Source organism: Pelophylax lessonae (assembly GCF_965119305.1).
Source record: "Pelophylax lessonae genome assembly, chromosome: 10".
NCBI classification, from domain to species: domain Eukaryota; kingdom Metazoa; phylum Chordata; class Amphibia; order Anura; family Ranidae; genus Pelophylax; species Pelophylax lessonae.
In genome coordinates, this window is record NC_138777.1 from 17,228,166 (window position 1) to 17,254,026 (window position 25,861).

Genomic DNA, 25,861 nt, shown 5'->3' on the forward strand with positions numbered 1-25,861 from the left:
CCCCCCACCATGCGTGCTCATTGGAGCACTGGGCTGTGGAGGGAACAGAAGCCGCTGGCGCAGGTTCTCAACAGTTTGCTCGGAAGCTGAGCTGGGTGCTGTTCCAGGCATGTGGGTGGATTCCGACTTTATCGTCACACCTGGACGGCCTTTGTGACGTCAGCCCACAGATGGCTTCAGCCCTCTGTCTGCTAAAAACAGATCACAGGAGTGCAGAACAAACTGCACTCCTGTGATCTACAGAATAAATAAAGCTAAACAAGCTTTGGCTGTATTTCTTCTTTTATTAAGCAAAACCGCTTCCCTGCCAATCTTTGCTATACCAGTCAATTGTACAATTGACCTCTTCCCACCATTCCCCGACATCCTTTTAACTGGGCTATTACGCCAAGGGGGGTGGAAAGGTCTGCCTCATCATTTGATCACTGTGATTGACTGTCACACTGGTCACAGGATCAGGAACTGGTCCCATTAAGCCTATCTTCTTTTGCCACCACACACGTGTGTTACATGGATAGAAAGAGGGTAACCTCACAAACAAGTTCATTGTGCTGTTTAGTCTTCTCTATACACAGCAGGCTCCCTGTAAAGTGATTGAAAAGTCTCTCTCTTTTTTTTTTTTTTTTTAAATAATAAACATGTTCTACTTACCTCCTCTATGCAGTTGGTTTTGCACAGAGCAGCCCAGATCCTCCTCTTCTCGGGTCCTCGTTGCTGCTCCTGGCCCCTTCCTCTAATCGAGTGCCCCCACAGCAAGCAACTTGCTATGGGGCACCCAAGCCGAGCTGCAGCTCCTTGTGTCCATTCAGACACAGAGCTGCCGTTCGGCCCCGCCCCCTCTCACTCCTGATTGGCTAACTGACTTTGATTGACAGACGCGGGAGCCAATGGTGCCACCGCTGTGTCCCAGTCAATCAGGGGGGGGGAGAGTCCCGGACATCCGAGGGACTTGTGGACATCGCTGGACAGGGAAGGACCTCAGGTAAGTGTTAGGGGGTGCTGCTACACCCAGAAGGTTTTTTATCTTCAAGCAAAGAATGCATGAAGATAAAAAAACCTTCTGACTTTACAACTCATTTAACCACAGTGTGCAATACATTAGGACTTGTTTGGCTTAAAGTAGTTTATCATTACTTCTCCCAGTCCGGCTGTGTAGGAGACTAGAAGAAGCTAATATTTAAAGTAGAACTATTGGCAAAACGTTTTTCATTTTGGATATACAGTATCTCACAAAAGTAAGTACACCCCTCACATTTTTGTAAATATTTTAGTATATCTTTTCATGTGACAACACTGAAGAAATGACACTTTGCTACAATGTAAAGTAGTGAGTGTACAGCTTGTATAACAGTGTAAATTTGCTGTCCCCTCAAAATACCTCAACACACAGCCAATAATGTCTAAACTGCTGGCACCAAAAGTGAGTACACCCCTAAGTTAAAAAGTCCAAATTGGGCCCAAAGTGTCAATATTTTGTGTGGCTACCATTATTTTCCAGCACTGCCCTAACCCTCTTGGGCATGGAGCTCAGCAGAGCTTCACAGGTTGCCACTGGAGTCCTCTTCCACTCCTCTATGACGATATCATGGAGCTGGTGGATGTTAGAGACCTTTCGCTTCTCCACCTTCCATTTGAGGATGCCCCACAGATGCTCAATAGGGTTTTGGTCTGGTGATATGCTTGACCTTTACGCTCAGCTTCTTTAGCAAGGCAGTGGTCGTCTTGGAGGTGTGTTTGGGGTTGTTATGTTGGAATACTGCCCTGTGGCCCAGTCTCCAAAGGGAGGGGATCATGCTCTGCTTCAGTATGTCACAGTACATGTTGGCATTCATGGTGCCCTCAATGAACTGTAGCTCCCCAGTGCCGGCAGCACTCATGCAGCCCCAGACCATGACACTCCCACCACCATGCTTGACTGTAGGCAAGACACACTTGTCTTTGTACTCCGCACCTGGTTGCCACCACACACACTTGGCACCATCTGAACCAAATAAGTTTATCTTGGTCTCATCAGGCCACTGGACATGGTTCCAGTAATCCATGTCCTTAGTCTGCTTGTCTTCAGCAAACTGTTTGCGGGCTTTCTTGTGCATCATCTTTAGAAGAGGATTCCTTCTGGGACGACAGCAATGCAGACCAATATGATACAGTGTGCGGCGTATGGTCTGAGCACTGACAGGCTGACCCCCCACCCCTTCAACCTCTGCAGCAGTGCTGGCAGCACTCATACGTATATTTCCCAAAGACAACCTCTGGATATGACACTGAGTGCACTCCTTTGGTCGACCATGGCGAGGCCTGTTCTGAGGGAAACCTGTCTTGGCAACCATGCTGCAGCACAGTTTTAGGGTCTTGGAAATCTTCTTATAGCCTAGGCCATCTTTATGTAGAACAACAATTCTTTTTCTCAGATTCTCAGAGAGTTCTTTGCCATGAGGTGCCATGTTGAACTTCCAGTGACCAGTATGAGAGAGTGAGAGCGATAACACCAAATTTAACACACCTGTTCCCCATTCACACCTGAAACCTTTTAACACTAACGAGTCCCATGCCGACGGGGAGAGAAAATGGCTAATTGGACCCAATTTGGACATTTTCACTTAGGGGTGTACTCACTTTTGTTGCCAGTGGTTTAGAGCTGCACGATTAATCGTATGAAAATCGCGATCTCGATTCACCCCTCCTGACGATCTAACCCTGAAATATGCTCGATTCTTTGCATAGCTGCATAGCAGAGAGAACAGCTGTGGAAAAAAAAAAAAAAAGCCTCCCGGTGTTCCGTGAGAATTACCTACCCGTGAGAAAAACCTACCCCTCGTCACTTCCGGTGCACGGCACTGTATGTAATGCGGCGGTTACATTAAAATAACTGTGCTGCACTATGAGTCATCTCCGCTCCTGTCCCGGTCACTTCCCTGCTATCGGCAAGTAAATATAAAAGCGGCGGCGGGTGTATGAAAACATACATCACGGAGCCGAGAGCCGCTTTTATATTTACTTGCCGAGAGCAGGGAAGTGACCGGGACAGGAGCGGAGATGACTCATAGTGCAGCACAGTTATTTTATGTAACCGCCGCGCGGGTAGGTTTTCTTCACGGTACGCCGACATATTTCCATAATAGTGCGCATGCGCACTAGTAAGCTTCTCAGTTCTTACATCAGGTATCCGGAGCTCTGAGCATGCGCACTGCTGCGCTGCTCAGCTGTTCCTGGCCGGAAGTGACGAGGGGTAGGTTTTTCTCACGGGTTAGGTAATTCTCACGTTACACCGGCAAACGGCTATCAGCATTCTCCCAGTAACTATAAACAAAAATGATTACATTGTATCTTTTCCTTCCCTCTGCCAGGGAGAAAGGAAGTTTAACCTCTTAAAGACTGGATCTTTTTCTGACATTTGTTGCTTGCAAGTTAAAATCATTTTTTTTTTGCTAGAAAAGTACTTAGAACCCCCAAACATTTTATATATTTTTTTTAGTAGAGACCCTACAGAATAAAATGGCGATTGTTGTAATATTTTATGTCACACTGTATTTGCGCAGCAGTCTTTCAAACGCAATTAATAGACTTTAATGAATAAAAAAAAAAACGTAACAGTAAAGTTATCCTATTTTTTTTTGTTACACAGAGAATCGTGAGAGAATCGTGATCTTTATTCCAAGCTAAAAAATCGTGATTCTCATTTTGGCCAGAATCGTGCAGCTCTACAGTGGTTTAGACATTAATGGCTGTGTGTTGAGTTATTTTGAGGGGACAGCAAACTGACATGGTTATACAAGCTGTACACTCACTACTTTACATTGTAGCAAAGTGTCATTTCTTCAGTGTTGTCACATGAAAAGATATAGTAAAATATTAAGAAAAATGTAAGGGGTGTACTAATTTTTTGAGATACTATATATATATATATATATATATATATATACATATATATATATATATATATATATGTGTAATTTCAAAGCATAGAATTTAAAAACGATACTTAAGTCATCTTGTGATTTGTTTCTCTCTGTTCTCTTGTTCTCTAACAGTCTCTATAGTGGACAAGGTCAGCTCCGTTTTTAACAGTGCCCGACGACTGGAAGTGGTTCGGAATTGCATCTCATACATCTTTGAAAACAAAATACTGGAAACAGAAAAGGTGTGTTTTTTAGTAAATATTTTTATGCATTATTCCTCAGATAGAGAAAGTAATGTAACCAGGGATTTGTGATTCAAGGACACCACGGTAGCTTTATTTGTTGTCTTCATGTATAGAGTGTTAGCACAGATGACCTCATAGCATTTACATCAATGAACTTGCGTATATTCCCCACCCCTGCCTTCATACACACAGTAGGGCCAATATAGAACTCCGTTATATCAAATATTATCACAGCACATACAGCGTATTCCACATCACATACCAAACCAAAGAAAAAAAAATAAAATGTTGGATAAGTGTATACAGCAAACTAGTCCAAAAAAAGTAGTCCAACATAGAAAATTTTCCTAATTTTGAAAGGGATTCATTCCATAATCCACCATCTTCCAATAAAAGTGCTCCATGCTCAATAATTCATAAACAAAGTGCTGATGTGCTCCAAAAAAACATGAAGTGTGACACACACCCCTCATGTGCCCCTACTCACCAGAGAAAATGGACCCTCAGCTTTTCAACCTGAGGATCAAACACATTTGTATCTGGTGAGGGGGTACAACAAATCTTCTCTCTCCTCCTATGCCTCCCACACCCTGGTCCTATGTACAGCTAGCACTGTAATTGTTGCTCATTTCTCACCAGGCTCAATAAGGCCCTGTTTACACCTGAGCATTTTTCAGCTCGTAAAAGCTCATCTCTGAAGTCTCAAAACGCCTAACAAACAAAATCCCATTCATTTCAATGGCCCCTCTTCACATAAGAGTGTTTTGTCGCCTGAAGCAAAATGCCTGAAGCTCAAAAAGTACTTGAGCTTATTTTTTGGCAGATTACAAGCGTTTTTGTTAGATATCAATACCCGCAAAAAAAAAAAAAACGCCAGAAATAACGCCTGAAAAATGCCCAAAAAAAACGCCTAAACACGATACGCTCAGGTGTGAAAGGAGCTTTAAGGCAAAGAACTCTCATAGTGTAGTATTTTCAATTTATTCATAAACAAAGTTAAAATTACACCCAGAGAATGTAAGACAGAGTATCGCTTTGTAGAGTATAGGGCTCATCCGGGTTCACTGTGGCTGGGCGTGCGTTCCATGGGTGGTGCAGGGGACTTAAATTGGTTAGGGAACCGGTTATGTTGTTGACACATTTGGCCCCTCCAACAGGGCACCATCAAAGTAGTCAATAAACTTATCACTAAAGTTTTGTTTTAAGGGTGGAAACCTTATGGGATTCGTCAATTCGTCATAGATAGAATAGATTTCAAATATTCTGATCCAAAGACGCTAGAGTAGGTACATTTGTTTGTTTAATTGATACAGCGTCAGCAAAAGAGAACCATTAATATTAACCAGTTAAGGACTGAGCCCATTTTTGACACAGTCTTTCAAACGCCATTTTTTTGGAAAAATTACATTTCACTGCATTTAAAAAAAAATCTCCATAGGCGATGCTTTAAAAAAATTTAACGGTTTCCAGTTTAGAGTCAGAGAGTAGCTCTTTTTTTTTTAAATGATTGCTCTGGCGATCGCGGCGATGCCTCACATGTGGTTTGAACAGCGATTTAATTTGTGGGCTACTTCAGTATATGTTTTTTTTCCGTGCGGCAGCTCACGGCAACGGGGGCGGCTAAAATTGTTTTTTTTTCCTATTTATTTTATTTATTTTTTTAATTTTACCACAGGTTTAAAAAAAAAAAAAAAAAATCTGATCACTTTTATTGCTGTCACAAACAATGTAAACATCCCTTGTGACAGTAATAGGCAGTGACAGCTCCTCTTTATGGAGGGATCGAGGGTCTAAAAGACCCCAAACCTCTCCACTGCACTTCCATGTATTCAAAACGCCGAAAACTGCATTTTTGAATACACTCACTTTTTAAATTCGGTGCCTTTAGCAACCAAGTAACCCGGAAGTGACGTCATGGACGCTGCCTCCGGGTTACGTCATCGGAGACCCGATCTAAGCCTCATCCAGCTTTGATCGGGACTCCATCCAGCTGGCGGAAGTGCCGGCTGGTTGCTCGGGTCTCCCGGTGGGACGGGGGACCCGGGCAGAGCCGCGGAAGGCGTCAGGAGGGGCGTCCCCTCACGCTCGCTGGGGTAACGATTGAGCGGCTCCCGAGTCGCATCGGTCATTACCGCCGGAAAGCTGACCGCCGGCTCCAAAAAACGGTACCGGGATGATGCCTCCAGCTAGAGGCATCACCCCGGTACAACCACTTAAAGTCAGCCAACGTTGGGATACGTTGACATGCGTTAAGTGGTTAAGCCCCACCCCTGAGGAGCTTGCCTGTTCCCAAAAACACAGAGTAGGACTGTTCAAAAACACAGAGTAGGACTGTTCTAAGAAGAAGACCGTTATCGTGTTTTTTCTACTTTGGAAGGAAAGTGGAGGCTCACAAAACAACATAACTGAGGGCATTGAGTTCAATGACGACAATGTACAAGGCAAGAGTACCAACAATTTTACCACCATAATGTACAAGGGATAGCGTTTGACCACTTAGACTTAAAAAAATTAGCTGTGGCATGAAAGTAGGAAAGGCAATCAGACACCAACTGAACAGAATTACAAATCCTTTGAAAGTTCACATATGTGAATTTTACTTTGTATTTGGCTGTTGGCCAACCTAAAGCGTAGCTTGTATATAATATAGTTTAGTGAGGTATCTATAAGTCCTCTTTTAGTGGTCATACCTCATGCAGTATCCCTCTGTGGTCCGTGGTGAGCTTCTCCCCACAGCTGTTTTGTAAATTCAGCTTATACACACTCGAACATGTGTGACCTTCTGTGAACATTGAACCACACACACAGTCCAGACCGTGTGACTGAGGCGGCGCAGTAGCGGCATGTCATCGAGATCGCACAGCACCATCCCCGGAATGTGCCATTTTCTCTGAGATTCTGCCAAGCGCCCCTCCTACCTCGTCTGTCACCTCTTGCAATAGATACCAACGCTATTAACAAGTCTAATATTTGGATGTGTTTTGTTGTTACTAAGCAGTGTCCTTTGTATTGTCTGGCTCTGAGCTTGGAAATTGGTGAGCATACAGCCCCTGTGGGGGACTACAAATCTCAGCATGCCGATTGAGTAATAAAAGAAGAGCTGCACACTGAGACTCTGCTAAAGATAGATCCATCTGCACTTAGGTTAAAGCAGAATTCCACCCACATTTTTCACTCTTCAGATTGAAGCACTACTCTATCTCCTTACAATGAATTGGCTATTTTTTATTTTTTATGTTCACTAACCTTTTTTAGGCATCTATTTAAGAAGACTTCCTCCTTCAGAGGCCGCGGCGCCGTATGTCATTTCCGGTTTTGCATTGGCTCCTGGGAGATGTGTCATCAATCCCAGGAGGCAATGGGCATCGCTGGCTCATAGCATTGTGTTATTATCAAACAAGCTATCACGCCGATCGCGACGCGAGATTTCTAGGTGCATTCTGGGTAGCCAGCTTGCACGGAATACAGGAAGAGGGACACAGTGGCTTCAGATGCCCACACTGGAGATGGCCACTGTGTGGAAGAACCACTCAAAGTAAGAAAAACATGCTGCACAAATACAATACTGGGTATAAATTACAGCATAACTTTATTACACTGCACGAGGCATGAGTATTCTAGGGGTATTTTTATTGTAAAACATAAATTTCGGCCGGAACTCCGCTTTAAGAAATGCAAAAGCAGCTAGCACAGTTTGTAGGCAACAAACATCAAAACTGTAATATAATAAAAATGCAGGAAAAAAGTCCTTGACAATAGTCCATACAAAATGTGCAATGAAACATTCACTGGGAAGCCCCTTGGATGAGTGAAGAGACACCACAGTATAGTGCCAATAAAGGAAAGAAATCCTCCACCTTCACCCCAGCACATAAAGTCTCCTACCCCAAGATGTTGACCACCCAGAAACAAGCCAGAGGCAACATCAGGCATTACCGTATCCTATGATGATCATTGACTGGAGACGCTCTTCCCTCACAAAAAGGTCTCTCCAGATCAAGGTTCGGATCACCAAACCATATGCACTCACCAGCCACTTTATTAGGTACACCTTGCTAGTACCGGGTTGGACCCCCTTTTGCCTTCAGAACTGCCTTCATTCTTCAAGGCATAGATTCAACAAGGTCCCTCAGAGATTTTGCTCCATAGTGACATGATAGCATCACGCAGTTGTTGCAGATTTGTCGGCTGCACATCCATGATGCAAATATCCCGTTCAACCACATCCCAAAGGTGCTCTATTGGATGAGATGTGGTGAGTGTGGAGGCCATTGAAGGACAGTGACCGGATCTGGTGAGTGTGGAGGCCATTGGAGGACAGTGACCGGATCTGGTGAGTGTGGAGGCCATTGGAGGACAGTGACCGGATCTGGTGAGTATGGAGGCCATTGGAGTACAGTGACCTCATTGTCATGGTGAAGAAACCAGTGGTGAGATGATTGGAGCTTTGTGACATGGTGCATTATCCTGCTGGAAGGAGCCATCAGACGATGGGGACACTGTAGTCATAAAGGGATGGACATGGTCAGCAACAATACTCAGGTAGGCCGTGGCATTTTAACAATGCTGAATTGGTACTAAGGGGCCCAAAGTGTGCCAAGAAAATATCCCCCACAACCATTACACCATCACCAGCCTGTACCGGTGATACAAGGCCGGATGGATCCATGCTTTCATGTTGTTTACACCAAATTCTGACCCTACCATATGAATGTCTCAGCTGAAATTGAGGCTCATCAGACTGGGCAACATTTTTCCAATCTTCTATTGTCCAATTCTATTGTGAGCCTGTGCGAATTGTAGCCTCGGTTTCCTGTTCTTAGCTGCCAGGTGTGGCACCTGGTGTGATCTTCTGCTGCTGTAGCCCATCTTCTTCAAGGTTTGCTGTGTTGTGTGTTCAGAGATGGTATTCTGCATACCTTGGTTGTAACGGGTAGATATTTGAGTTACTGTTGCCTTTCTATCATCTGGAACCAGTCTGCCAATTTTCCTCTGACATCAACAAGGCATTTTCCTCCACACAACTGCCGCTCACTGGATATTTTCTCTTTTTCAGACTATTCTCTGTAAACCTGAGATATGGTTGTGAGTGAAAATCCCAGTAGATCAGCAGTTTTTGAAATATTTAGACCAGCCTGTCTGGCATCAACAACCATGGCACGTTCAGTCACTTAAATCCCCTTTCTTCCCCCTTCTGTTGCTCGGTTTGAACTTCAGCAAGTCATCTCCACCACGTCTAGATGCCTAAATGCATTGAGTTGCTGCCATTAGCAATTTCTGTTACCAAGCAATTGAATAGGTGTACCTAATAAAGTGGCTGGTGAGTGTAAATCAAGGGAAGAAACAAAACTGCCTCATTGTGTAGTAGTAAAAACACTTATACATTTATTTAAATACTCCATGTATTCACAGTTTGTAATGTAACCGACATGTCATCAACAAAGTAAAGGTTGAAACCAATAGGATGGCCGCAGATCTTGTACGCGATGATGTCACTCACTGAAGCTCCATCCAACGCGTTTCGTCATCAGGGACTCTGCTATTCACACTGTTAGACTGACAGCCCTGAGCAAAAGCAGTGTAGCTCTGTTTAGCTCAAATGATTGCTTCCCTCACCCCTTTACTATTCTTAGTGTGTATGTATATCTTAAAGCAGAATGAAATTGCATCTGAGCATCATAAACCAAAATATCTATTTATTAATTCTTAATATTTAAGCAATCTCACCTATCCATGCATGTCTTCATGCTTTATTTTGCTGAGAAATCACTTTAAACCCCCCCCCCTCCCCCCAAGCATCTTGAAAAAGCATGTATCATTTACTACTTCTTACTGACATCATTTGCCTAGGCCTGAAACCAGGAAGTATCTGAAGAAAAGTTCATAAGTTTAAAATAACTAAATCTGATATACTTTCCTACGTATTTACTAATAATCGTTAATAGGGGATTAAAAATAATCAATATTGATTGAGAGAGGGAAGTGCCATTTTAACAATAATAATCTTTTATTTGCTCTCTTTTGGTCTTCTAAGTATAGCAATAAAATTGTTTTAACATATTAAGTGCTTTTGCTTCTCACTTCTCAAGCTTCAGGTACATTTTTTCACAGGTAATGGTATAAAGTACTCCTCAGAATGGTGGGTGACTTTAGGAAAAACTGCTGAAGATCTGCTTCCCCGGTCAGTTTGTACAGTGAAGAATCATGTGGTCATCCGTGTGCTCCATGCAAATCATTAACAATTTGCTTACAGTTCTGAAATGCCTTCTTTTCCCTCTGGTGTTCGGAGGTTTAGGGAAAGCTTAAAGTGGAGTTCGGGCCACAAAAAAATTTTTTCAATGAAAATACCGGCGGGACAGTCAGGGCTAGTACATTCCACAATGGCTAGCCTCTGATCTGTCCCGGTTCGCACTTACCTGCAAGAAGAAATACTCACTTTTAAAATTTCTTCTCCAGCGTTGCCATCTCTGATGTGGGCAGCTGAAGCCAGCGCGATCCTCTTCTGCGTCCTCTTCCGTGTCCTCTTCTCCCAGAATATGCCTGCACCGGCCCCTCTCGTCACTTCCGGTGTACCGCCGCATTCCTCCACAGCTTCTGGGCAGAAGCTGTTTAGCAGGGAATGCGGCGTTGCACTGGAAGTGACGAGCGGGGCCGGTGCCGTCGCATTGATTCCTGGGAGCGATGACGTTCAGCTCCCAGGAATTATTGCAAACCGGAAGTGACGGCGCGGCCCGCGGCCGCCGAGGGAGGAAGTGGAAGAAAGGTTAGTATTTCTTTCTACAATAACAAGGTAAGTAAAAAAAAAAAAAAAAAAAATCGTAACTATCTATTTCCTTTTCAGGTGAAGAAAAGCAAGCGGATGGCCACAAAATCGATTGTCGATTTTGTGGCCGGAACTCCGCTTTAAATAAATGTAAATTTTATATACTTTATTTACAAAATTGTTCTAAATAAATACCTAGCCGGCACTAAAGGGTGTTATATTTGTCTTCAGCTTTACCATCAGTTCAGTCCCTGTCCTTGGACAGCGCTATGGTGTTCATTTATAAAAACTGACACAGGCTGAATGTTTGGCAGTAACTTTTTGTATATTACCTTATGGAGTGTGTATATATTTTCTAAAGTGTATTTATATGTCATGTACAATTGTGTGCTTTTTACTATTCCATAAGGTAAATTATCAGTAAAACTGTGTATTCTTAACAAAGTGCTAGTTTTATAAATGTATGTGCGCCTTTCTGTGTTTGATTGAGCAGTCTCTTTGAAAAACATTTAAAACATTTGAGCCTCCTTACCTCTCCCCCTTCCTCTTTTTCTGCCTTTTTTGATCCCTTCTTACCTTTTTTTCTTCTTTCCTTTCTCTCCTTTCTTCTCTTCTCCTACCTCACTCTCCCCTTTATCCGTCTTTTTTATTTTCCCTCTTCTCAATTTTCCTACCTCTCAATCTTCCTTCTTTCTTTTCCTTTCTCTCTTCCTTCTGCTCGCTCTTCTTTCTGCTCTCTCTCTTCCTCTCCCTCTCTCTCCCTACCTCTTTCCTCTTCCTTCTATTTTATCTTTCTACTCCTCTCTCTCCCCTCTCTCTCTCTTCCCCTTCCCCCCTCTCTCTCTCTTCCCCTTCTCCCCTCTCCCTCTCTCTCTCTCTCTCCCACCCCCCCCTCTCTCTCTCTCCCCCCCCCCTCTCTCTCTCCCTCCCCCCTCACTCTCTCCCCCTTCCCCCCTGTCTCTCTCTCCCCCTTTCCCCTCTCTCTCTCCCCCTTTCCCCTCTCTCTCTCCCCCTTCCCCCCCCTCTCTCTCCCCCTTTCCCCTCTCTCTCTCTCTTCCCCTTCCCCCCTCTCTCTCTCCCCCTTTCCCCCTGTCTCTCTCCCCCTTCCCCCTCTCTCTCTCTCTCTCTCCCTTTCCCCCTCCTCTCTCTCTCCCTTCCCCCCCCTCTCTCTCTCCCTTCCCCCCCCTCTCTCTCTCTCCCTTCCCCCCCTCTCTCTCCCTTCCCCCCCTCTCTCTCTCTCCCTTTCCCCCCTCTCTCTCTCTCCCTTTCCCCCTCTCTCTCTCCCTTTCCCCCCCTCTCTCTCCCTTTCCCCCCTCTCTCTCTCCCTTTCCCCCCTCTCTCTCTCCCTTTCCCCCCTCTCTCTCTCCCTTTCCCCCCTCTCTCTCTCCCTTTCCCCCCTCTCTCTCTCCCTTTCCCCCCTCTCTCTCTCCCTTCCCTCCTCTCTCTCTCCCTTCCCTCCTCTCTCTCTCCCTTTCCCCCTCTCTCTCTCCCTTTCCCCCTCTCTCTCTCCCTTTCCCCCTCTCTCTCTCCCTTTCCCCCTCTCTCTCTCCCTTTCCCCCTCTCACTCTCCCTTTCCCCCCTCTCTCTCTCCCTTCCCCCCCTCTCTCTCCCTTTCCCCCCTCTCTCTCTCCCTTTCCCCCCTCTCTCTCTCTCCCTTTCCCCCTCTTTCTCTCCCCTTCTGACCCCTCTCTCTCCCCTTCCCTCTTCCTTCCCTCTCCCTTCCCCTCTCTCTCCCCCCTCTCCCTTCCCCTCTCTCTCCCCCCTCTCTCTCCCCTTCTCCTCTCCCCCTTCCCTCCTCGCGCTCTCTCTCCCCCCCTTCCCCCGTGCTCTCTCTCTCTCTCCCTCTTCCCCCACACTCTCGCTCTCTCTCCCCCCGTGCTCTCTCCCCCCCGTGCTCTCTCCCCCCGTGCTCTCTCCCCCCGTGCTCTCTCCCCCCCGTGCTCTCTCTCTCCCCCCGCGCTCTCTCCCCCCCCCGCGCTCTCTCTCTCTCTCCCCCGCGCTCTCTCTCTCTCTCCCCCCGCGCTCTCTCTCTCTCCCCCCCGCGCTCTCTCTCTCTCCCCCCCCGCGCTCTCTCTCCCCCCCCCCGCGCTCTCTCTCTCTCCCCCCCGCGCTCTCTCTCCCCCCGCGCTCTCACTCTCCCCCCGCGCTCTCTCTCCCCCCGCGCTCTCTCTCCCCCCGCGCTCTCTCTCCCCCCGCGCTCTCTCTCCCCCCGCGCTCTCTCTCTCCCCCCCGCGCTCTCTCTCTCCCCCCCGCGCTCTCTCTCTCCCCCCCGCGCTCTCTCTCCCCCCCCCTGAGCTCTCTCCCCCCCCCCCCCCCCCCCCGCGCTCTCTCTCTCCCCCCCGCGCTCTCTCTCTCCCCCCCGCGCTCTCTCTCTCCCCCGCGCTCTCTCTCTCCCCCCGCGCTCTCTCTCTCCCCCGCGCTCTCTCTCTCCCCCCGCTCTCTCTCTCCCCCCGCGCGCTCTCTTCCCCCCACGCTCCCCATTCCCTTGTGCTCTCTCTCTCTCCCTCCCCCCGTGCTCTTTCACCCCCCCCCCCCCCGCGCTCTCTCTCTCCCCACGCTCTCTCTCTCCCCCTTCCCCCGCGCACTCTCTCTCTCCCCCTTCCCCCCGCGCACTCTCTCTCTCTCCCCCTTCCCCCCGCGCACTCTCTCTCTCCCCCTTCCCCCCGCGCACTCTCTCTCTCTCCCCCTTCCCCCCGCACACTCTCTCTCTCTCTCTCCCCCTTTCCCCCGCACACTCTCTCTCTCTCCCCCTTTCCCCCCTCGCTCTCTCCCCCTTTCCCCCCCTCGCTCTCTTTCCCCCCTTTCCCCCCTCGCTCTCTCTCTCCCCCTTTCCCCCCTCGCTCTCTCTCTCCCCCTTGCATTCTCTCTCCCTTTTCCCCCTTGCATTCTCTCTCCCTTTTCCCCCTCGCTCTCTCCCCCCTTTCCCCCTCCTCGCTCTCTCTCCCCCCATTCCTCCCTCGCTCTCTCCCCCCATTCCCCCCTCGCTCTCTCTCCCCCCATTTCCCCCTTTGCTCTCTCTCCCCCCATTTCCCCCTTTGCTCTCTCTCCCCCCTCTCCCCCTACCTCTTTCCACCTTATTTTTTCTCTTCTTCCCTCTCTCCCCCCTTTTTCCCCTCTCTCCCCCTTCTCTCTCTCCCCCTTCTTCCCTTTCATCCTTTTTTCTTTATGCCAACATCTCTCACTCTTTCTCGCTACCCCTCTCTCTGCTGTCTTTTCTCTTTTTTTTACCTCTGTTTCTGCCTTTTTCTCTATCTTCCTACCTTTCACCCTGTGTTTCTCCCTACCCCTTGCCACCTTCCTTCTCTCAATCTACCTTTCACTGTTTCTCATTCTCCTCTCCTCTCCTCTCCTCTCCTCTCAGACTCTACCAGCCGCCCTCCGTGCACTGAAGGGAAAAGCTGCCAGGCAATGCCTAACGGAGGAACTCGGTCACCATGTTCAGCAGAACCGTGCCATCCTCAATCACCAGCAATTTGATTACATTATCCGGATGATGAATTGCACACTCCAGGTACTTTGTATTTCCATGTAAACATTTTTGTGGCCAGGTAAAATATACTTGTCACCTTATGTAGAAGAAGCAGCCATTTAAAACACTGAACCAAAAATCAGCCTATCCATTCATTAGAAACTGGTAGCATTAGTGGAAAACATAGACTGCCTTGAATAAAACAATGGCTCTGCCTCAAATAGAACTCCCTTCAAGGGTTTTTAATTTGCGAGAAATACAATAAATGAATGCCAGGACTTCATGATGTAGTGTAAAGCTCACCATACACTGTTAGTTTTCTTTTATTTTTTTGGTTTAGCTAGCTGCCTAAATGAAACAATTACAGATTCCTCCATCTACACCGATCCCTACTGGATAGGTTGAATTACAATCATTGTATGGAATTGTATAATATCTCCAAGGTAACCTGAGTATAAGTATTACCGGTAGATGTAATCTCTCAAGACGCTGGCTGTGTGGGAATTCTGTACCGGTATACCATATGTACCGTAGCTTCGGCTACATACAGTGTACCGCGCTGAGCCAATCAGGCATAGCGATGTATTCTATTATTGAATGCAAAGCTTGCTCGGATTGGCAGAGAAACATCAGCCCGCCTCTCTGACTCTGCCAATCCGAGCAGGCTTTGCATTCAATAAAAGAATACATCGCTCACTGTGATTGGCTCAGCGCGGTATACTGTATGTAGCCGAAGCCACGGTACATACGGTATACCAGTACAGGATTCCCACGCATCCAGTGTCTTCAGATTACATCTACTGATAATACTTATACTTAGGGTACCTTGGAGATATTATGAGAGATTACATGTATTACAGTACTAGGATACCTTGGAGATCTATGAGAAATCTGATGTTTTTCAATGGTGTTGCCTTGCTTTGGAAGGGGGGTAGTCTTATACGGCGATTATAGCCCAAAACCTATGTTTTAACTTGAAAATTAGGGGGGTCCTCTTAAAGCGGAGTTCCAGCCTTTTCACTCACCTGTCCAACGGTCCAGCGATGCGGCCGCCCGAAGCCTCGATCCTCTTCCCTCTGGTCTCGGCGGCGCCGGCATCACTGCTGTGGGCACCCGGCTGTGACAGTTTGCAGCTTCACAGCCGGGTACCCACTGCGCATGTGCGAGTCGCGCTGCGCGTCTTGATTGGCCGGCAATCTTCTGGGACCTCTGACATGTCCCAGAAGATTGCAGGGAGGGAGGGGGAGAGGAGAACTTCCGTTCAGGGTGCCTCGGCGCTCCGAGCAGAAGTGGGAGCGGGTACCTGTCAAAACTAGGTACCCGCTCCCCCCCCCCAAAAAAATGACATGCCAAATTTGGCATGTCAGGGGGTTAGAATACCTAAAGCGGAAGTTCCACTTTTGGGTGGAACTCCACTTTAAGCCTCGTACACACGCAACGAATTTCCGCCAACCGGTCGTCCATCTTTTGTCCCGAGTGGTGTCTGTTGATTGGAATGTGCTCTAGACTGCACACGAATTTTCCTGCACGACAGAATTCTACTTCAGAAGTGAAGTCATGTGTTGGTTTGTTTTCTTTGTGTTCTTTCTTCTCTGAGCATGCCCAGTCTTGCTCATAAGATTTTTCCCCATCGAAATCTGTACTGACTGCACGAAAATCGGACGTGTTTTGACGGAGGACAGAAACTTTATAGTCTGCACACCAGAATTTTTTCGGGCAAAAAGTCGGAGTCGGTTGTCGGAAGCATCATTCTAACAAGCCCAACATTGGCAGATCGGTCGTCGGACGAAAATTCCCGGCCGAATTTCGACTCGTGTGTACGTCTTATACGCCGGAACATACGGTAATTTTGGAATAAGGCTGTAACATAAAATGTGGAAGAATTGGAGCGCTGTGAATAATTTCCGGATGCACTGTAGTTTGAAATCTAAGGATTAGTGTATAAGCCATACAGGTACCAGAAGACTGCAAGTTGGGCTCCAGAACTCCATAGTTCATTGCAGTCTGAACACCAATATTTAGTAGATAGTGCAGTTAATTCTCCGATATAATTTTTGCATTTACTTGCATTTATTTTCTTGTGTTTTAAGATTTGTATGGTGCAGAGAATCGGCCCATGTGTTAGTACTCATAGGATTGAACTGTTATAATTATCGGTGAAAACCAAGCAAAGCTGCGGTACATATTCTCTCGCTAGCGCCTGTAAATACGTCCCTACCTTTTCTGAATGTTCCCAATGACCGCGTCAGTGTGTTCCAGCGTTTAATCTTGCTTACAATTATGATAAGATTTATGGCTTTTTACTGAGCGCCGTCCAGCATTGCACTAAGGGGGGGTTTAACTTCTCATTCTGAACATTTTTATCCGGAGCTGGGAATGCTGTTTGTGATGTTAACCATCTGCAGGATTTGTTTATAGTGGAATAAAGCAAATCCGCCGCTGCCGCAGTCCCTAACTGAAAAATAAAGCTTGTACACCTTGTAGTATGTCTGTTCTGATTACTTCGATTGGATGGAATTTCTTTCTTCCATACATCTTGTATACCATGTTAACAATAACCAGAATTAAAACTAATCTCCAGGCAAACCGCTAATTTCACAAATACAATACATAAAAGAGTTGTTACCTAGCATAGGATTTGTTCTCCTGTCAATCCAGTTCTGAGATTTATACAGCTGTGGCACGCAACTCAGCCCTGCCTGGCAAGGGAGGAGATCAGATTTTTTTCTGCAGCAGTTCAGTAAGGCAGGCCATAGATGATGCAATTTTCTTTCCTGCTACCATGGGTTGCAGGAAAGAAAATCGCTGGATTCCCCCATTAACACATTCAGTGTTGAGGGAATCCCTCCTGCTGTGGTATTGTGTTCTGCTGGCAGGGAGCCTTCCCTGGTGGCAGAAGATGATTACTGCTGGTGGCTATATGCGCTGGCAGTAATCACATGCCATTCCAGAAATGTCTTAGATGCTCTGGCACAGACACACAGAGTGTGTGTGAGGAAAATCTTGATAGCTACGGGAGTCATTTCATCCTACGGGTGGGGTCCCTCCATATGAACGTCACTTAGGTAGTAGTGGGCGGTGCAGGAATGGAGATGCCCTCTGTTTCTAGTGGGGAGGTAAACCACTGTGCCGACTTATGTGCTACAGACTGGGTCGGGACAAGGGGTGGGGAGGAGGGGGGGGCTGCCCTGGGCACTGTGGCATCATGTGAGGTGGGTGGGGTATTTATGTTGGGAGGGGGAATTTGGGGGGCAGCAGGGGGTAAGAATTGTTCTAGGAGGGGAAATCTGAGAGGAATGCTGGGAGTAGTAATTATGGGGGATGGGAGAAGAGGATTTTTGCTAGTAGGAGGGATTTGGGGGGTTGGTGATAGAGGGGATATGGTGGGGAGGGCATTTTTTGGGGGGAGGTGGGGTTGTGCTAGTAAGGATGATTGGGGAGTATTTGTGCTAGGAAGGGAAATTTTATGAGGGAGTATTTGAGCTAGGAGGGGGAATTTGTGTTGTGAGTGGGGATTTGGAGTGGGAGCAGAGGATGTGTACTTGAGGGGTAGAGGATTTGTGCTATGAGGGGGTGATGTTTTTTTTTTTTTTTTGTGGGAGAGGGGGGGCATTTGTGTTGAGAGGTTGGGGGATGAGGTGCAAAGATTTGTGGTGTGAGTGAGGGTTTCAGCCAGTGATGTGAATTTGGGACGCGGGGGAATCTATCCTTCGGGCACAGGCATGAAGATTTGTGTTAAATTCTTGGCACATATTGCTCATACATCTTGGGGGGGGGGGGTCACAGTTTGGAATGTTTGCCCTGGGCTCTAGATGTCCTTGTCCAGGAACTGGCTGCAGATCATTGTCTCTGTGCTGGTCCTGCCTGCAAAGTCTAGATCAGAGGTCTTCATACTATGGCCCTCCAGTTGTTCAGGAACTACAATTCCCATCATGCCTAGTTATATCTGTTAATGTCAGAGTTTTACAATGCCTCATGTGATGTGTAGTTCTGAAACAGCTGGATAGTCGTAGTTTGAGGATCCCTGCTCTAGATAGGTCTCAGATTTTTTTATCTGATTCTGAACTATCCCAAAAATGGATCACAAGAACCTAAACACAAAGCCTACTCATAAAATAAATAGTATTGTGGATCCTAAAACTGATTTGAAGATTTCAGCAGGCACTGGGTGCATGCTATTTATAATTAACATTTGGATGTAATTTACATGGCAGGTCCCCTTTAACAACTTTTGGACTGCCCGCCGCACATATACTGCGGCAGGCTGGCCCTCTTGCGCGAACTGACGTAGCCCTACGTCGGTCGCGCGCCTGCTGCTAGGGAGCGAGCATGCGCCGCCGGCGGAGCGCTCCCGCCCCCGCTCTGCAGCGGGGACTCCGATGCACAGGACAGGTGTCTCCAATTGCTGCCGGCCACCCGCGATCACTGATAAAGGACGATCAGCTATTCTAAACACAGCCGACCGTTCTTCTCTCTGGAAGGATCACAGAGCCCCCGTGATCCTTCTGTATAGGACCACAGGTCTCTGTGATCATTTCAAAAGCCCCACCCCCATACAGTTATAAACACTCCCCTAGGCTTACATTTAACCCTTTGATCACCCCTGGGTTAGCCCCTTCCCTGCCAGTGTAATTATTACAGTAACAGTGCATATTTTTAGCACTGATTACTGTAGTAATGTCACTGGTCCCCCCAAAAGTGTCAAAAATGTCAGTCAGGGGTCCGATCTGTCCGCCGCAATGTCGCAGTCCCGCTAAAGATCGCAGATCGCCGCCATTACTAGTAAAAAAAAATGACAAATATTTCCCGTAGTTAGTAAACGTGATAACTTTTGCGCAAAACCAATCAAAATATGCTTATTGCGATTTTGTTTGTTTTTTTTTACCAAAAATATGTAGCCGAAAACAAATTGGCCTAAAATGGTAAAGTTTGATTTTTTTATTTATTTTTTTTTTTTTTGGGGGGGGGGGTGTTTATATAGCAGAATGTGAAAAATATTGTTTTTTTCTTTCAGAATTGTCGCATTTTTTTGTTTATAGCGAAAAAAAAAAAAAATAGCACAGGTGCTCAAATACCACCAAAAGAAAGCTCTATTTGTGGGGAAAAAAAGGACATCAATTTTATTTAGGTACAGCGTTGCACGACCTCGCAATTGTCCGTTAAACGAACGCAGTGCCGAATCGCAAAAAATGGCCTGGTCATTAAGAGGGCAAATCCTTCCAGTCCAGAAGTGGTTAAAATGAGGCGTCATGTGACAGATATCCACGGCGGTGTGACTCAGGTTTAGTCAGTCGGATTGCGTTTCCCCCTCCGTAGTGTAAAAACAAGGAAGGAAATAAATAAATCCCCACTTCATCACATTACCGGCCGCAATAAAAGAAACAAACCATTAAAATGTCTGCAAACAGCCGCTCGGTTTATATAGTAAATTCCCCACTTTAGGTTTATAATAATCATACAGATCCTTCCCATCATGACTCCTGTCTGGCACATGACAAGCCATGCACTCATTATTGTACCGGCCAAAGTCTTTAAGTAAATGGCATATTGCGTTTTACAATGGGAACCGGCTTAGCGCTGCTGAACACAGCTTGTTAATGTGAAAAACAGGATGCGCCCACTTAACCGCGATCCATTTTTGGCAGGATTTCCATTATGTTATCTTACACATGTGTGAGCCATTGTTGTCATTGTATGTCACAGTGATCCAATGCAGTTCTGTCCTGTGATCTATGGGGTTGATTTACAGCGGGTATAGAAAGTTATCACCCCCCTCCCCCCCTTGAAAAATAATCACATTTTGTTGCTTTGCTGCCTGAAATGAAGACGGGCACATTTTTTGTTTATGCCAGCTGTATTTACTCAACCTATAACACCAACATGTCAGAATATAAAAAAAAAAAATCAAAAGCAGAATTTGGGCTCTTTCACACGGTCCGCCTCCGTAGGCGGACTCCGTGCTGCTCAGCGGGGGATCGATACACAGATCCCCCGCTGAGCAGGCAGGTGACTGCGCCCTCTCCACTCTGTGTGCGGAGAGGGAGGTGTCAGAGCCCCATGCATCTCTATGGGGGAATCGGATGAGAGTTGACTGCCTGTCCGCTCTCATCCGATCCCATCCGATCCCCTGGACGGATGGAAAATAGGGTTTCCATCCGTCCGGATTTCACAGACAGGATCAGATGCGGATGGCAGCGGGTGTCAGTGGACATGTCTCCTCTGACATCCGCTGCCTCATAGGGATGCATGGAGGATCCAATCAGATCCGCCTAAAAAACCGACAGGCAGATCTTACCCTTACCCTTACTGTTGGGAAAAGGATCATCCCCTCCTAAAAATGACTTGTAAACTCAGTAAGGTGTAGCTAATCACATTCTCAATGGCATTACAAAGCCATTTGACTTTCAACTGTGATCAGCTGTGGTCATTTTGATTAGCTCAGCATGAAAAGAGCTTTCCTGGAGCACTTCAGTCCCTGGCAGTGCAACTAAAGCAGACAATCAACTATGGTTGGCAAGGCACTGTCACCGGGATAAAGTTGTGGACAGGCACAAGTCAGGAGATGGTTAAAAAAAGTCGAGGCTTTATCAATGCCTAGAAGCAGTGAAAGGAGTTGTCAAGTCAGAAGGTTTTTTATCCTTATGGATTAAGATAAAAAGCCTAAAAAAAAGAAAAAAAAAAAAGATAAAAAGCCTTCTGTGTGCAGCAACCTCCCCAGCACCCCCTAATTCTTACCTGAGGTCCTTCTCTGTCCAGAAAAATATCACAGGGGTTCTAAATTTCCCTTTCCAAAATGAAAAATGTTTTGGATATAGTTCTACTTTAAATATTAGCTTCTTCTAGTCTCCTACACAGCTGGACTGGGAGAAGTAATGATACACTACTTTAAGCTAATGTATTGCACACTGTGGTTAAAGGAGTTGTACATTCAGAAGGTTTTTTATCTTCATGCATTCTTTGCATGAAGATAAAAAAACTTTCTGGGTGTAGCAGCCTCCCCAGCACCCCCTAATACTTACCTGAGGTCCTTCTCTGTCCAGCGATGTCCACGAGTCCCTCAGCCGTCCGGTTCTCTCCCTCCTGATTGGCTGAGACACAGCTGCGGGGCCATTTGCTCATGTCACTGTCAATCAAAGTCAGCCAATCAGGAGAGGGGGGGGCGGGGCTGACCCACAGCTCTATGTCTAAATGGACACAGGGAGCTGCAGCTCGGCTCAGGTGCCTCCATAGCAAGCTGCTTCCTGTGGGGGCACTCAACAGGCGAGGGGCTAGAAGCAGCGAAGAGGGAGCCGAGAAGAGGAGGATCGGGCTGTTCTGTGCAAAACCAACTGCATAGAGGAGGTAAGTAGATTTTTAGATTGTAAGCTCTAACGAGCAGGGCCTTCTGATTCCTTTTGTTCCAAATTGTAGTTTAACTGTAATGTCTGCCTTCATTTTGTTAAGCGCTGCGCAAACTGTTGGCGCTATATAAATCCTGTATAATAATAATAAATAATAAGTATAACATGTTCGTTATAAAAGAAATTAAGGGGAAACCTCTGCTGTGGAAATAAAAAGCTAATGCAGGTCCTACCCTATTTACAATAAAAATAAATCCTATCACTAATAATTCCTGTCCCCCCAGTCTTGACCGTCTTCAGTACAACCTTTTACAGTCCCGCAACAAACATGCAGCAGTATTTAACCTATTCTGTTTGGTTATTTTTATTTAAAGTAAAAGAACAGAGAGATTGTTCACTCATCTAGGAGCACAGTGCTCATATTTTTAATGTTGCCTTTATGGCAGAAATGTGACCGTGTCGCCACCGCGACGAAAATGTGACCATGTTGCCACCATGGCAGAAATGTGACCATGTTGCCACCGCGGCAGAAATGTGACCATGTTGCCACCGCGGCAGAAATGTGACCATGTTGCCACCGCGGCAGAAATGTGACAATGTCACATATCTGCCACAGTGGCAACATTGTCACATTTCTGCCAAAGTGGCAACATGGTCACATTTCTGCCGCGGTGGCAACATGGTCACATTTCTGCCACGGTGGCAACATGGTCACATTTCTGCCACAGTGGCAACATTGTCACATTTCTGCAAAAATGGCAACACTGTCACATTTCTGCCACAGTGGCAACAGTGTTGCCATTTTTGCAGAAATGTGACAATGTTGCCACTGTGGCAGAAATGTGACAGTGTTGCCATTTTCGCAGAAATGTGACAATGTTGCCACTTTGGCAGAAATGTGACAGTGTTGCCACTGTGGCAGAAATGTGGCAGTGTTGCCCCCTGGAGCAGAAATATGACAGTGTTGCCCCTGGAGCAGAAATATGACAGTGTTGCCCCTGGAGCAGAAATATGACAGTGTTGCCCCCGGAGCATAAATATGACAGTGTTGCCCCTGGAGCAGAAATATGACAGTGTTGCCCCTGGAGCAGAAATATGACAGTGTTGCCCCCGGAGCATAAATATGACAGTGTTGCCCCTGGAGCAGAAATATGACAGTGTTGCCCCTGGAGCAGAAATTTGACAGTGTTGCCCCCGGAGCAGAAATTTGACAGTGTTGCCCCCGGAGCAGAAATATGACAGTGTTGCCACTGGAGCATAAATATGACAGTGTTGCCACTGGAGCATAAATATGACAGTGTTGCCACTGTGGCAGAAATATGACAGTGTTGCCCCCTGAGCATAAATATGACAGTGTTGCCACTGTGGCAGAAATATGACAGTGTTGCCCCCTGAGCATAAATATGACAGTGTTGCCACTGTGGCAGAAATATGACAGTGTTGCCCCCGGAGCAGAAATATGACAGTGTTGCCCCCGGAGCAGAAATATGACAGTGTTGCCCCCGGAGCAGAAATATGACAGTGTTGCCACTGGAGCATAAATATGACAGTGTTGCCACTGTGGCAGAAATATGACAGTGTTGCCCCCTGAGCATAAATATGACAGTGTTGCCACTGTGGCAGAAATATGACAGTGTTGCCCCCTGAGCATAAATATGACAGTGTTGCCCCCGGAGCAGAAATATGACAGTGTTGCCCCCTGAGCAGAAATATGACAGTGTTGCCCCCGGAGCAGAAATATGACAGTGTTGCCCCCTGAGCAGAAATATGACAGTGTTGCCCCCGGAGCAGAAATATGACAATTGTGCCACTGTGATAGAATTTGAGGGAATATCTCTGCTGGGGAAATCAAAAGCTCATACAGGCCTTACCTTATTTATAATAAAAATAAATAATATCCATCACTAATACTTCCTGTCAGTGTCTCCCCCAGTCTTGACCGCATTCAATACAACCTTTAACAGTCCCGCAACAAACATGTGACTGCTGCATGCTTGTTGCAGGCAGAGACAGACAGGCAATTTGCATTTTCAGCAGCCCCCAAGTTTCCATTAATATGGCCAATTTAGATAGAAGCAGCGCTGTCCTCGGAGCAAACCAGCGATGTTGTTGTCTGTCATATAAAACAAAGGAGCCCATTCAGCCATTAAACTGGAGTATTTTTTTTTCTACATTGTGAAAGTGTTTCATATCCCTTTTTATGAATAGCTAATAAATCTAATAGGATTAAAGTTTCTGGTTTCAAAGGTGAGAAATAATTAGTAGATTCGGGGGGGCATGGTAATATTGGCACTATTACATCCAGGAACAATCCTCACTATTTAAGGCCAGCCAAGCTCCATACGCGTGATCCTCGGCATCACTCCGCTATATTTAGTAGTGTTAGTATGATTATATAAAAGTGTTTGCTCCGTTATTACTGTGACATTGTATTCTAATTCTATAAATACGTATAAAGTTCTGGTGAGCACAGTCCAGCAATGTGCAGTCACTGTACTGACCTCCTCCTCTGCTGCACGTAGACCAGAGATGTTCGGTCATCATACTGAGCACCTCCTCCGCTGCACGTAGACCAGAGAGGTTCAGTCATCATACTGAGCACCTCCTCTGCTGCACATAGATTAGCAATCTACGGTCACTGTACTAACCACCCGCTCTGCTGTTTGCAGACCAGCAATGTGCAGAAGATTTATTAAAACTGGAGAACTCTGGTGCAGCCATGGTCCGTAAAGATATGGATGAGTAAGTTTGGGGTGGAGGAATTAGACTGGCCTGCACAGAGTCCTGACCTCAACCCGATAGAACCCCTTTGGGATGAATTAGAGCAGAGACTGCGAGCCAGGCCTTCTCATCTACCATCAGTGCCTGACCTCACAAATGCGCTTTTGGAAGAATGGTCAAACATTCCCATAGACACTCCTAAACCTTGTGAACAGCCTTCCCAGAAGAGTTGAAGCTGTTATAGCTGCAAAGGGTGGGCCAACTCAATATTGAACCTTACAGACTAAGACTGGGATGCCATTACCTCCCTGGTGGTATTCCCGAGTGTGGCTCAGGGTTAATATTCAGTGCCAAAAATGGTAACCCCGAGCCACACTCCAGAATGATACTCACCTTCCCCTGCGATCCCCCCCACCGTCCTCCCCAGCCTTCCTCCAGCCGTCCTCTCGCTGTGTGTTCGGCCGATGCCGGCACCTTCTTCTGGTTCCCTTCCCTGCGAGCTTCGCGTAGCAGGGGGGTGGAACCGGCGGGAGATTAAAAAAAAAAAGAAATTACATGATACAGTGTACTGTAATCTGTTAGGATCACATCGTTGCATCATGCCATTTCACCTAGTGGCTTTTCCAGTGCCCTGCCTGTACTTTGCACCTGGAAAATTGATAACGTCCATGGTGTCCAAAAAGCGTTCTTTTAGCTCAAAAACGCTTTTGGACGAACTGGAAATCAGCGGCGGTGAATCGGAAATATTTGAAGAGCTGAGCGATAGCGATTCATGGGAAAATTCGTCATCAGGTGCTAAAAGTGATGACAGCGATGATTCTGCGATGGAGCTCAGCGATGTGTGGACTTAGTGCTCTATTGACTGCAGTATGGATCAGGCATCGCCCCCAAGATTCCCATTTACTGGAGCACCTGGTATGAAAGTTGACGTTGACCATGACAACCCCTTGGCATACCTACAATTATTTCTGACCGATGAGGTTATTGAAAAAATAGTTACCGAGACAAACCGCTACAAAGAGCAACAATTGGCTATGCATCGGAAGTTTGCAAGATGCAGAAAGTGGGGACCAATGACCAAAGAGGACATTTTTGGGCCTAATAATTCTTCAGGGAGTGGTGGGGAAACCCCTGCAGAAGTGGTATTGGACAACTAATACATTACTTGCCACTCCATTCTTTGGCACTGTAATGTCGGAGTACAGAGAATCCCTCATAATGAAATATCTCCACTATAAAAACAATGAAGAATTTGATGAAATTTATTATTATTACATTATAAATAATGTTCTTTAGCAAGAAATATATATTCCACATTAATAATTATGCTACCAAAATTAGTGTGTGCTGTAAATTGTCTCCAGCATTACTCCTTTTTTTTCTTCCCAGAGGCTGCCATTTTGCTGAAGCCCAGAGCCCCTGAT

At 46.4% G+C, this 25,861-nt stretch overlaps 1 protein-coding gene across 4 annotated transcripts in view; it reads left to right on the forward strand.

The window, feature by feature from the left end:
- The window catches only part of SBF2 (SET binding factor 2), a 645,230-nt gene that overhangs the window by 415,829 nt on the left and 203,540 nt on the right, over nt 1-25,861 (forward strand). For all 4 annotated transcript variants that reach the window (XM_082270857.1, XM_082270858.1, XM_082270859.1 and 1 more), the window contains exons 15-16: nt 4,032-4,141; nt 14,269-14,418. In XM_082270857.1, coding sequence (XP_082126983.1) covers nt 4,032-4,141; nt 14,269-14,418 — 260 coding nt within the window. The remainder of the gene's footprint in view (nt 1-4,031; nt 4,142-14,268; nt 14,419-25,861) is intronic.